This window comes from Anopheles merus, chromosome 3R, assembly GCF_017562075.2.
Source record: "Anopheles merus strain MAF chromosome 3R, AmerM5.1, whole genome shotgun sequence".
Taxonomy (NCBI): Eukaryota; Metazoa; Arthropoda; class Insecta; order Diptera; family Culicidae; genus Anopheles; species Anopheles merus.
In genome coordinates this window covers 45424336-45437678 of record NC_054084.1, presented here as the reverse complement: position 1 = coordinate 45437678, position 13343 = coordinate 45424336, and the positions used below count along the sequence as shown (strand labels likewise).

Here is a 13343-nt window from a genome sequence, read left to right as displayed (position 1 = left end):
ACTAGTGTGCCTTGGATTGTGAATATTAGTCTCACCTTTGTATTCTTTAAAACATATTTAAAATAACAGTCATGTAAACTAGTTCGGATGCAAAAGATTTTGTTTAAGCAATGACGGTAATCATAAATTAAAACTCAATGTTCTAGATAACCTTTTTTTACTCAAAGCTTTTATTACTGGTTGTGTACCCTAATTGTTGAGAATGTTTGACAGCAACGCTCCGTTGTTACAGTTGTTTTGGCGAAGGAAGCTTTCTTTCCCGAACGTGTACTACGTGTTCTAGTACAGATGATGATTTTCTTTACATGGTTTTGCATATTATATCTTAATTCTCATAGTGGAACATTTAGCCGTTTAATTTGATTGCACATCGATTCCTGGCGTGATACTGTACAAACAATAGATGTGTATTTCGGTGTTCACAAACAACAGAAACAAATGCCCGATAAATAGCTACTATGGTCCTATCGCCCTTTACTTACAGTTTTCTTAGATACACATTTAGGTTAAATTCATGTTGTACGTATATCTCGTTGTTGGACTAATTTTTCGCATTCCTTGCGGTAACATTGTCGTCACTAAAATGTCTTTTTACTCATATTAACAAACGCCGATAATGTATTATAATGTTCCATTTTCGAACCACTATTCGACTGCCATTAGCGATTATTTATCCATTCTTCTTACATTCCAATCCGCTATAATTAATATCACTTACAACCTAACAACGTAACAATAAACACAGAAGCATCGATAAGAGTACCAATGCATTTGTAAACGGATGCATGAGCTTAAGGATCGCAATTTTTGGCACATCATTTATCTTGAAGGTTATGTTTGCCATTTCACAAAATAAACAAATACGGTGAGCGTTACTTTAGTGTTATTTCCGAATGAAAAAGTATGTCTGTGCTGTAATTAAACTGAGATGCATCTTTATTTCCGATTTAAAATGTATCCATCCAACTTGCAGAATGTGAATTTTAGCTTTTTTGGATTAAAATCTACTCTGCAAAATTTCGTGATATGCATTATTGACGCAAAAACTCATGGGACGTTTCTGCCGATTTATATTTGGAGAAATCTTTGCAAACTGCAGGAAAGAAAGAACATAAAAACATTGAATTCAACGAACTTCCCTACTGAACATGACGGGTTTGAACATCTCGTACCATGTCGTGCAAAAGTTTTTCGTTTCCCAAAGTTGGGCCCACGAATGGGCAAATGGTTGGATGATTTAGTGGTGCTAGAAGTTTTGTCCTTTTTTTCCTGCCTGCTTCCGTTGAAATGGTGGCCAAATTGTGGTCTACAATTGTGTGTGGAGAGGGGGAGGGGGTTGAGGGGCAGTTGCAAAAGAAATCCAATTATCGTCCAAAGAGTAATTTCGAATGCATCGTTTGAGCCGTTGCGAACAGAAAAAAAAGATTCGAAAATCGCATTCAATTTGTTTCACAAGTGCATTTAAGATGGGAGCAAATTTTGGTTCCTTAGCATTGCCTCATTGCTTATTATCTGTGACTAGCTCATGCCGCGAGTGGAGCAGTTTTAGGTAATAATAAAAACTTATACATTCCTACGTGAGCTTCTTAAACTCGCACATAATCACAATCGAAATAATACCCAGTCCACTATTATACTGTATTATTTGTTTTAAATATTGGTACAACTGGAATGCGCGCAGTATATAAAACGAACATTAGTCATAAATGTTACAAGACCTTACAAATCTTTCTAACAATGCTTGTGTTCTATTAAAAACTATCCTTCAAATCGCCAATACTGATATGTGGTCATAAATGTGCCTTTTCAATGTTTGTTTATATACTTGTTAAAGATAACCTTTTCAGTCGAATAATACAAGCTTCCGTACTAATATACAGGCTCGGGAATTTAACCCTCTTCTGGAAGTGAATTCTTTAGTTAGTGTTCTTCAGTTTAAGCAAAAGAATTTGTTCTTGTCTTGATTTACCCTGATGTAAATGTTCGATTGTTTTTTTTTACCAAATGGTCGCGTTTAAAACACTCAAACGATACTTGATTTGTTTTTGAGAACGTAGTATCGTGTTCGAACATTTCGTGGCATGTTTTTTGGACACATGGATATTCTTTGTAGGAATGTTTTTGCTGCATATGCTCTTTATGCTTCTTATAAAGCTGTGTTATTTAATCAGAAATACCTTCAGGGTGAGAAATAAACGAAAACACAAAAAACATAAGCTCAACTTTTTTTTTCTTTGTTGTGTGTTCACTCTCCTTATCTTTGCGCGATGCAAATCGAAGAAGGTAATGGAGTGCTTATTCTCGTAGCTGTTAAATTTAATTACGAACACTTCCCGCTCTTCCCCGGATGGCTAAATGTGGTGCTACTTTACTAAGCTTTCTTACTTCTCGGTATACTCGTTATTTTGGTACAATGTGGTTTTCGTACACCTTAAGCCAGCCTTTTGGAATCTATATAGGGGCTTGTGACACAAGTAAATGCTACTGATGGTGTGCAGTTGAGATGATTGAGATATACTGAAATTTATCAGAAAGAGTTTGGTAACCTGTCGTACATTTCACACTTGCTGATGGTATGTTTTGTTGTGCTTTTTTCCCTCTCATTTTGGCTAGAAGTTGAGTGTATATGACGTCAGTGACTTTTGCTCATTTTAATATAGTTGTATAATTGGTATATGTCTGTGTATATGTATATATATTTGTCATTTAGTATATATGTTTATAAACCCTGCATTCAGTTATATGTGTTGAAATAGTTGATCTTTGTTGTGTTAGCTGCGAATGCAGTAGCATAGTTTTGCCACTCTTGTTGTTACGATTTGCTTGTCCTATTTGGTTGCCATTTAGAACATCAAGATGTTAAGCTGTTTTGCTAGCGAAACATTTTCTATCACTTTGCTGTGCTAGAGGATTTAAATGAGATAGAGAGAAGAAGCGAGAGAAAGAAAGAGAAATAAAGGGGAAGAAACAACGGATGAAAACCATATCATTTTTTGCGTTCAGCTTCCGGTTTATGAATAAACGTACCGCAGACAGTTGCCCTTAGTTTACAGAATATATTTTGATTTCTAGTTACTGTAAGCTAAACTGTGCCAAAAGTAGCATACTTGTGTTTAAAATAATGGACAGAGCACTGCGGGTTATAGTTGTAGTGGCACCTAAAGCGTGGGGGAAAGGAAAAAATTTAATACTTTCTGCCATGATTCACAAAAATCTACAGTTATCTCTATGAAATCATATTATCACTTCCATTCAATTCCCACATAACTCATGCGTACATCAGCGGCGTGGCATATGGTTGAATGTTTACTTTGAAGCGAATACAGATGAATGCTATTGCCAAAGTTACATTAAAAATATTAAACAATCGTTACTACATACCTTGATTGTTCCGATTAGTTTCTGGTGGCCAATAGATGATATTGGTATCGAACGATTTTTGCTCGGATCGATCAATTTCATTTAGATTGGATGAGTATTTCGAGTCTGTGCCGAATATAATGTAGAAAGAGAGAGAGAGAGAGAGAGAGAGAGAGAGAGAGAGAGAGAGAAGAAGAAATAAGCAAAATAATAGCAAAAAGCTAAAATACGTTTGGCAAATACTTATTCACGAGAGCTTGTGGAATTTCTCTTGGGGGTGCCGCACACATGAAAACTCCCGTCACAAATTAGAGTGAGATTTAATTCAATTACTTGCTCATCTCGGAGCGCAAAAGGAAGACTTACGTTAGCGCAAACGGCAAAGTTCGAGTGCTCCCAAGTCCCAAAGCTGACCTTGAGTCCCAAAGCTGACTCTAATGATGCTTCACTTTGCACATACTTACTTTTATCAACCACGTGCCCAGAATAGGAATTCAAGTGCTGTCCACCGTGGTGATGGGGAAGACCACCGGCAGAATCATTGAGGTTCCGGTTGGACCAAAGGTCGGAGTAGGATTCGGTTGTTGGTGGCCCGGGAGATGTCGTCGGTGGTGTAGACGCTGCAAGACGATAGAACGCATACGAAGGTTTTACGAAACGCGTACGAATCCGTGAGCGTGAGGTTAGCATTGTTCAGTAAACAGTAATAGTAGAAATCTAAAAATATGGCCAAGGGGGACAGACTTTCTTTCTTTCTGCTATGGTAAACACCCCTGTTAGAGTAATATGGTCCATATTGCCAGAAACGAGGCCCACTTGTAAGATCACTGAGCACTGAGGATATCAGTTGAAATTTCTAAAGGGTCACATGTTTTTTTGAAGTGTTCATGGTTTGGATGAGAGTTCTTTGTGTGGGAGGTTCGAAATATTTTATCTACTTCGTGTTAAACAGAGATGCAATATTTATTAGAAAGTCCCGTATTTTTATGCTTGATATATCAACAGCTAATGCCGTTTTCGACAATCCAACAACTTCAGTCACGATGATGCCATTTTCTATTGAGTTTTACTTATTTGTTGAATCAACTTCCTTAAAACAATCGAAATAAAAACACACGCATCTGCTTAGCATAAGGACAAATAGATACAGCAGCAATGTATTATTCGGAATACCCCACAAACCGTAAGTGCATTACGGCGGCATTAGTGACGGGTCATTTCTCCCCATTTCAGGTTATGCTGTCTCAGTGCCGGATTAGGCAGCATTACGATGTTTCAGTTTCTCTTACCTGCTAGCTTCGAATGAATAAAAAAAGAAAATTCAAAAATTGTAAAGGAAAGGAAATAGAGACGTCTTAAAATCGTTCAAGACGACAGAAAATGAAAAAAACGAAGCATTCACACACACACACACACACACACACACACACACACACACACACACACACACACACACACACACACACACACACACACACACACACACAGTTGCACCCAAAAAGGCCTTTTCTTAGAAAATACGGGACAAAGTTCAACGGAAATACAAATGATCCATCCATCCATCCTAAATGTTTTGTGCGGTTTTCGGTGGGCGAGTTTGTCTGGCAGGACGGGCCTGGCAGGAAGTGACTGGAAGCATCGTTTGAATTTCCGCTTACGACGAATATCCCAGGTCCGGAGATTTGTTACGGCTCACCGGTATGATATCTTATTTTATTTATGATTGGTTTTTGTCGACCAGTGATGCTGCCATCGCAATGTTATTCAGAAGCTTGTTGTTTCCTCTCCCAATCCCTCTGCTCTCTCCCCTTCATCGTGAGTGATAAGTTTGGCTTGGAGTTTAAACTTACTTCAAGTTATTACGCCCAAGAATGGTACTCATTGCTTGGTGATTTCTTGATATGGTATGGTAGTCAACTTCTTAAGGGAAGAAAATTGTCATCACTCACCAATAACACATAAGCCGGCGAATGGTTCAATTATTTTGCCATTTTCGCTAATAAATCAGCCACCGGTGACTGGCTTTTTTGTTGTTGTTGTTGTGCGGCGCTATTTGACACTGTCTCAAGCGCCGGCTCCAGCAGCTGTCGCTATAGGACGGTGATGATGGCGATGACGCGGCTGATAACAATTCCATCACTTGGAAGGAGCTGTCTGCAAGCGTCCCCCTCTCCCCTTTAGCCAGCTTCACACCTTAACTTCAGTTCGTGCAGGATTCAAATTGTGTTTTCGTCCATCGTCCCTTTTTAATGCCGGTGAAGAAGATTCGCTGCTGAACGTGCCAACATTCTGGTTCGTTTATTTCTTTTAGTTCGCGTTTGGATCATCTTACCTTCGCCCACGTTGCTGGTGGGATGAAAGATGAAAAATCCACCGTTCCGGGGGGAAAAGTCTCGCCAAAAAAACCTGACCGGAACCGAGTCCACCCGGGCTCTCCTTTGCTGTGCCGCCGACACCAAGCCCCCAATCTGCTCATTGATCTTGCAATGGCGAAGGTTTCTTTTTCATTTGTGAGGGTGAATGGATCTTTTTAGGTATTCGTTTCAAAATTACCTGCGTGTGCACTAAACGATGCTGAAGGTGGTTGCATGTTCTACCTCTCCCTTTTCGAGAACAGCGCTCTTCACCCACGACGTTCAACATTATCCATCGTCACCATTCGGGTGTAGATGTACGGTAGAATATTTATAAGCTAACCGTAACCCAGAGCTTGGAGAAAGCGAAAGACGAAAAAGAAAGGCATGCTCCCCGGTACAAGCCACGCCTGACGGTGGGAGGCTGCGTCCGGAATATAAATCAACTCCCCATCAAGATGTGTGACGATGGTTGTTGGTGTTTTTTTCTGACTACCAGTTCTGAAGGTGTCATGTTCTGGAACTTCGGGGTGGAATGACATTTTTTGCACGTTAGTGTAGCACTTCAACTAATCGCTTCACCGCGCCGTGGTTCGTTTGATTGGTCGCCTTGTGAGGTTTGACGTGCCATTTAATGTGGGTTGTCAACCTTAACCGTTGCAAAGGTGTTACATTATGCATGGTATTGTGCGTAACTGATTCATTGTGTTGAATTGTTGTTATGCGTTGTTTGTATAAATGGAACTTTTGTTTTGTCTTTGGCATATTCGTTGTACCAAATTTATTTTGTGTTTTTCTCTAAGCGTAATTGTGGTATAAATTAGCAAGAATAATATTTAATGATTTACTCACACAGTCTTGCATGTAAAAAGCTGATTTTTTTTTGCATTCGCATTACCGTGTGCCCTGTCTAAGAATCAGTTTCCTTCCTGTAACTCTTTTGGAATTATTATTTTTCTCTAACGTCAAATTTCGATGAAACTTTAAAAATAGTGGAATAATAATTGCGTATGCCGATGTGCTTGAAAATAGTATTATAAAGTAATTTAACGAGTATATTACAGTAAGAAGAGTTCCTTATTTATTCGTATAGGAAACATATATCAAAATGCTGAAACATATATCAAATATAGGAAACAGGTAAAAAGTAACGAGTATTGTGGTTAAAAAATCATAAAATTTTCAATACGTTCAACCGAATTTTTCAAAATATGTTATGGATTCATTTGGTAATAAAGTGTTCTAGAGTGTTTGAAATAGAACTTTAAAGCCATATAAAATGTTCCAAACTGATATTCTTTTTGTATGTGTTGGCATGTAGAAGAAGCTATTCCTTCATCAAATCATTCACTATACCAAATAGCGAAACTCTTTCAGAGAACTCGAGATACATGAAAGATGACTAAAGAACCTTTGCTATCATAGTAAAATCCGCAGCAATCAACGTCAAAAGGACGTCGTGGAGTGCGTTTCAATCCAAGAAGGCAGACAACTGTCGAAATGGCGGGGGTTTGCCTTTGAAATTATCGACGGTTTGACGCAGTGAGGCGAATACAGAAAAACGTACGGATCGCCAGTGACAGCTTGCTGGTTGGAGGAATCTGAAATTATCCTTTCGTTTTGTATTGTTGTACGAAAGGAGTAGTGAATGGGATGGGACTTTCTTCTACTTTTGTGTCTGTGTTTAGCATTTTTTTCCTTTCGTCATCTTGGCAGTGAAGGGTGAAGAGCAATTTGAATAAGAAAGAAAAATTGCACCCCTTTCGAGCATCTGTGCCGAACGACTTTTGACCGCAGCTCGAATTACAGTAGGGTTTGTAGGTCGAGGGTAGCGCGGAAAGACATGCCAAGTACTCTTCCATTTTCTTGGCCGTTGTTTGGCAAAAACTTTCAGTTGGTGTTTGGTGCTTGAGGCGATGGAAGTATCAAAATTTGCTCGATTATCCCAAGAAAACATGGCACGGGTGTCGAGTAGTAACGCAAATGGTGCTGGTTATTAGATACTTAAACAATGGCAATCACGAACTTGAGCTTAAAAATATACACAGTAACAATGTTTAGATGTAAGGTTGAGAGGACGATGTATATTCGCTTATGAAATTTAACATTACATCGTATTCATAAATCATAACAAAAAGTCATGTAGCTCAATTTGTAAAACTTTTATAGTAGTGTTAAAGAAGTCATCTGTCATAGCTTCATATCGTACTAGGTTATTAAACAAGCGCAAGTTTTAAAGGCCATGTACTCTGAGATCGCATGATAATATCTAAGGCAAACCGTATGTTTCTGAAAACATGTTAGATAAGAGATTTGAGTTGGTTATTTATGTACTGTCAAAGTCTTCACTAATTCTTTCGTAAGAGCGATACAGCGTTTTGCTTAGCTTAGAAAGAAAGCTTTATAAGTTTAAGTTTTAATTCTTCCATTTTTATTTCGTGTTTGTAATGTAAAGCTTTTATACTATAGCATACCTGCTATACATAAGTTATTATAATACACACTGTCAGCTATAGACTCATTCACACTTCGGAAAGCCAAACGACACTATTGCAACTCATTCATTTTAACACACTCAGGAAATCAGATCATACTGTAACAAAGCAACCGGAAGAATTCAGGCCACACCGTTCAAAAAAATAATTGTGACACACATCTTGAAAACACCCGAAAGACGCATAATAAGCAAATCAGGCGTTACTGCAACAAACTAGGTGAACCGAGAACCCATAACTCAGCGACGAAAACATCCATTCTTTAGCAACAATAGTTGAAATCTTCTTTCGCAATACAGTAAAACCGAAGCATAGGCACACATCGACAAACACACTATACCATTTCAAGTTATAAATTGTTACCAATAACAATAACATTTAATTAGGACAAAACATATTCAAAAACCAAATGTACGAAACCCATAACTTATCTTGAGTACAAATAAAACCAATTCCGACCTTGGCAAGTCAGATTCGTTCGGACAGGATAGGACTATTCCCATCCAACATCTATCGACTTCTCATTTAAAGATTTTAGTTATGTCCCCCTTCCCAAGGTAAGGCCTCTAAACTCCAACGTTTCCAGTAAGGGAAACCTCCTAAAGGTTTCTATGATCGCCTGGACGATCAAGTTTCGAAAAGTCCGCTTCGAACAAAGTGTTATACACCTCGATACATGTCAGCTAAACACTGACCTACCGCGATGGTACGCGTACCGTATGTACGCTCATCAGATTACATGGCGACCGTATCAAAAACCTAACACTATACTATATAGCTATCTCCAAATATACTACATGGTGATCGTAACTATCACCAAACCTACTATAATACAAAGAAGTGCAGCACGTGGATCATTGCCTCTTAGCTTTACTGTTTGATGGCAAATGTCATTAGGATACTACGTAGAGCAAAGGTTTAAAAAATAACTACCCGCTGGTGGAATACAGGATTGAGCATTTTAATACGGCCCTCGAAGAACTTAGACAATTAACAGCAAGGCACAAATATGACATGTATTGTTGACATATTTTAGTAGTATCAGATATTACAGTTGTGTTTTTTTATTTATGAGTTTGAACTGCAATCGGCAAACGAACCTTACTTGAGCCGATGTTGAAATTCACCGATTGGAAATGCAACACTATCCCTGGTGTAGGTGACACCCTGGGGAGCTCGGGAACGATCAGTTGCCACTTAATCGATGTTCATGGATAAATGTACGAGAAATGTTAATTTCATATACAAAATTTAATGTTCGCTGGATCGATGTTCATAGATAAATGTACGAGAAATGTCCTATGCAAAATTTAATATTTACAGGATATTGATAATTTAGTGTATTTAGTTTTTAGTATTTTTTTAATTATTCTTGAAATTAAATTCAAAAATTTCACTAGACACCAGAAAAAAGCACAACAAACAAAAATCAACTAGACCAGCGGTCGGCAAACTTTTGAGGCACCGGGCCAAATTTAGTTAATGATCTGAAGCCACGGGCAAGGAGAATGCGGTAATTCAATTATTGTGATTTAATTATTACTTTATTAAATTTTACAAAACAAAATAATTGATTAATGATATCAAGCAATGTTATTGGTATTATTGCTGTTTTCCTATAATCGTGTCATCCAAGCATGGTTCAAAATTGATATAACCTACTTATTAACATTTTTTTAATATACAAAAATATAAATCATAAAATTTCGTATGCGACCTTCATTTCGATAGGCTTATTATGGTGTTAAAATGATGTAGATATTACATAACGGTTGCATTAAAAAATGGACAACAATTATCGATTTTTCATGGGTTTATCTTAACACGCACTAACAAAACGTTAATTACACTTTGACCAGTAGTGTCCCATTAGTTAACAGACAAAATTTGACTCCTCTATCAGTCGAACTCTAACCATGATGGCCAAAAAGTGAATAAAAAGCGTGCGCGATCAAAGAATGGCACCCCGTAGCATCCAAAAGCCCCGTGCGGAGTCCCCGTGCGGAAGTTTTTGGACGTCGTATATACTCGTTTTTGCATTTTGGTCGCCAACGTCTTGGAACTATAAGGCAACAGTGAAAGCATCGTAAGAAAGCCCAGGTTCATTTTTGAGGAAGAAAAAAGAAGCTGAAATGAAGACAGAGGGACAAGTGGCTACAATACTCCGTTAGCTGGACCGGAATATCGATGCAACCCACCAAACAGTAAAATAATACCTGGGAAACATGAAGAAACAGATCAGGAATTAGGAATCGCATCCACTGGCTTCGCTGTGGCAAATAATTACGCGAAAACTCAATGCAATCATTTCAGGTGAATTTCAACAGAATTTCGATATAACACCCTAGTCCGCAAACTGATGCAAAAACTCTACTCTAACAATTTTGTAGCAAAAACTTAGGAGGAATTGATGAAAATCGAAGGTAGAACTTAAATCATGCATGTCTCCGTCCACCATGGTGAAAATTCCTAATAACTGACGAAAGGCAATTCACAAAATCTTTATCTTATTTGTGCAAGTAATCTGAAATAATTCCCTTTCAACAGATGTAAACGTAAAGAAATTATCTTTCCTAGTTTTTTTATACAGCCAGCCGAAAATGGCATATTTTCGTCACAGTCGTTATCAGGTACACGGTGGCGGTGCAAATCGAACCACAAAACATGGTTGATTGAAACTTGTAGTGTTTAATTAAAATCTGCTCCGACAAGTCACAAAGCACAAGCGACTAACTGCACTTTAAAGTTTTCAAGTTTTTTACATTATCATGCTAAAGTTACGGGGATATTGACCTCGAGCTCGAACATACTGAACGTTCCGTCATTCCATAGTACTTTAAGTAAAAGTTGAAAAAGTACGATGGTTTAATATGGTATACTAAAAGATCTTCAGTAATTTGTGTACGATCGTTTCGTTTCTTAGTTTCTTCCCATCTTTCAAAATCAGTCAAATCCTTTCGCGTGCCGGATTGAATGTTGTGGCGGGCCGCATTTGGCCCGCGGGCCGGACTTTGCCGACCGCTGAACTAGACAATTGCTACAAATGCTCGCCACGATTGAACAGCTGTCAAATTCATCTTCTCGTTTAAGCCGCTCGTGAGTTAATCCGCCCAAAATATTTGTTTTTGTACAACGGAAACTAAGCATTTTTGTTTTACCTAATAAGTGTATATGTACATGCATCTTTAAAAAAAATCTGTAAATCTACCTTTTAGTAACCGTTAGAATATAATGACATAATTGACTGATGTATAGCAAGTTAGTTTTTCGCCTTAACTAAGAATAATGATTGTCCTTAAGATAATGTGTGACTGCAAACCGACCTGCGACACAAAACACATCACGCTGACGTAGGTATTAAGAGCATGATTATGATCTTTGGTATAAGGCTAGGTACTAATAATCATATTACGTGGGACGTGTACGAAAGCGCTGTAAATAAGCCAGAAGCACTACTGCTTTATGCTTCCACTGAAGTACCAAAGTCAGTCACTACACGGTACGATAGTATATTAAGTTGCACGTATGTTGGATTATGTACGGAGTAAACATGTAATAAGCTCAATTAAACGGCAACAAACCGTGGCAGAGCTAAAATGCTACCAACTTTCACACAAAACTGTGTGTAACATTAAGTTTCCATGAATCTGTCCTGTGTTGCAGAATACCTACTTCAAGATTGAGGTTTCTACAAGATTATCCGTGATGCTTTGGTCGTTGGCAGGTCGATAGTAAATTCGGTACGGTTACGTGTATGTGTGTGTTTTTGTAATGTTTGGAAATTATGATGATTATGGAGTCATACAATTATTACTAAAACAGTTACAAGTAAAATAATAGATTCGAAAAAGGATAATAATAAGGATGCGATAATAATATAATAATAATGAGTTAAGAATATGCTCAACACAATGATAATTAAAGTAAATTTTGAAGCTTTTTTTCCTTCTCAAACACCCTCAATTAATGGCTTTTCATATTTGACGACTAAATAACAATATGTTCATTAACATTCAGTTCCGTACCTGGGAGCAACAAAAAGGCACACAAAAATCAGCTAAAAGGAAGAATGCCGCCAGTGAAAAAAGCCGGATTACGGAAGCATCCTTTGTCAATTCAATAGAGCGAGTTCCATCGGGTCGAGTAAGTCAAGAGTGATAAATCATAAATAAGAGAGAGACTCTCCAGGCGAATTATGCTAACAAGAAAATACGAAAAAAAATCTGAACAAGAAGCAACCACTGTTAAAAGGTAGGGGACATGGGCTATCAGTATAGCGGCAGCAAGTATAAATTTCCAATGAGATGCAGGACACCATCAAGGGACGGACGAAAGGTGAGTTCGTTGATTATGGTTCATAATGATGCAAAATAAGGTGTTCATTCGACCATCATCTTCATAGGCGGTCGGTCATTGGAAGCGATGAGCAGAGCGAGAAAAAAAAATCGATGAGAAAAGTATATTTTACTTACTTCTTCGTCGTTTTAAATGAGGTAAAAAAGTGTACAGCGCAAAGTGAATGAATATTAAAAAAAGGATAGAGTTTTCGTCGGTATGTTTATAGAATGTTTAGAAATTGATAGAGGTTTTAAAAAAGATTCAAATCTTAAATTATGATTGTCATTCTCAAAAACTTACTCGAGAAGTTTTAAATAACGCAAAAGAGTAGAAATGAGCACACGTGAAGCTAAAATTTATGTGAACTGTCACGTTCACGAAAAAATTGGTATTATGCTATCAATATGCCAATGGTATTCGAACAAAGCGTCGATGATGGCTCGGATAGTAGAATGGTGGAAGGTTTATGCATAAAACGTTTGAGCAATTTTTCTTAAAACCCGACTCGGCCACCACGATTTCTGGTGAACGTGAAATGTGTGTCTCCTGCTCGCTGCTCGTTTATTCATGCTTTTTCTGGGTGGCAAGCGAGAGTAGATTGCGATTCCGTCACAGATTGCAGGCTGGCAGCCCAAGGAATGAAACGGTGCACCACACCGGAAGCCTGGGTAATGCGCTGGAAAAACATATTTTTATTGAAGCAAACAATGTACCGTACAATGGTTGAATGAAATATGATTATTAAGAGTAATAATGGAGCACCCAGACGACCAAGATGACGACTACTACCACGATA

General features: G+C 38.0%; 1 protein-coding gene across 4 annotated transcripts in view; it reads right to left on the bottom strand.

Moving 5' to 3' along the window:
- Positions 1–995: 995 nt before the first annotated feature.
- LOC121597141 (lachesin-like) overlaps positions 996–13343 on the bottom strand; it is a 70241-nt gene continuing 57893 nt past the window's right edge. For 3 of the 4 annotated variants that reach the window (XM_041922692.1, XM_041922691.1, XM_041922694.1), the window contains exons 9-12: positions 3825–3980; positions 3382–3486; positions 3028–3158; positions 996–2903 (exon numbers count right to left, since the gene is read on the bottom strand). In XM_041922692.1, the coding sequence (XP_041778626.1) occupies positions 3073–3158; positions 3382–3486; positions 3825–3980 (347 nt within the window). In that variant the 3' untranslated portion in view covers positions 996–2903; positions 3028–3072. The remainder of the gene's footprint in view (positions 2904–3027; positions 3159–3381; positions 3487–3824; positions 3981–13343) is intronic. The other variant, XM_041922693.1, reaches the window with a different exon arrangement.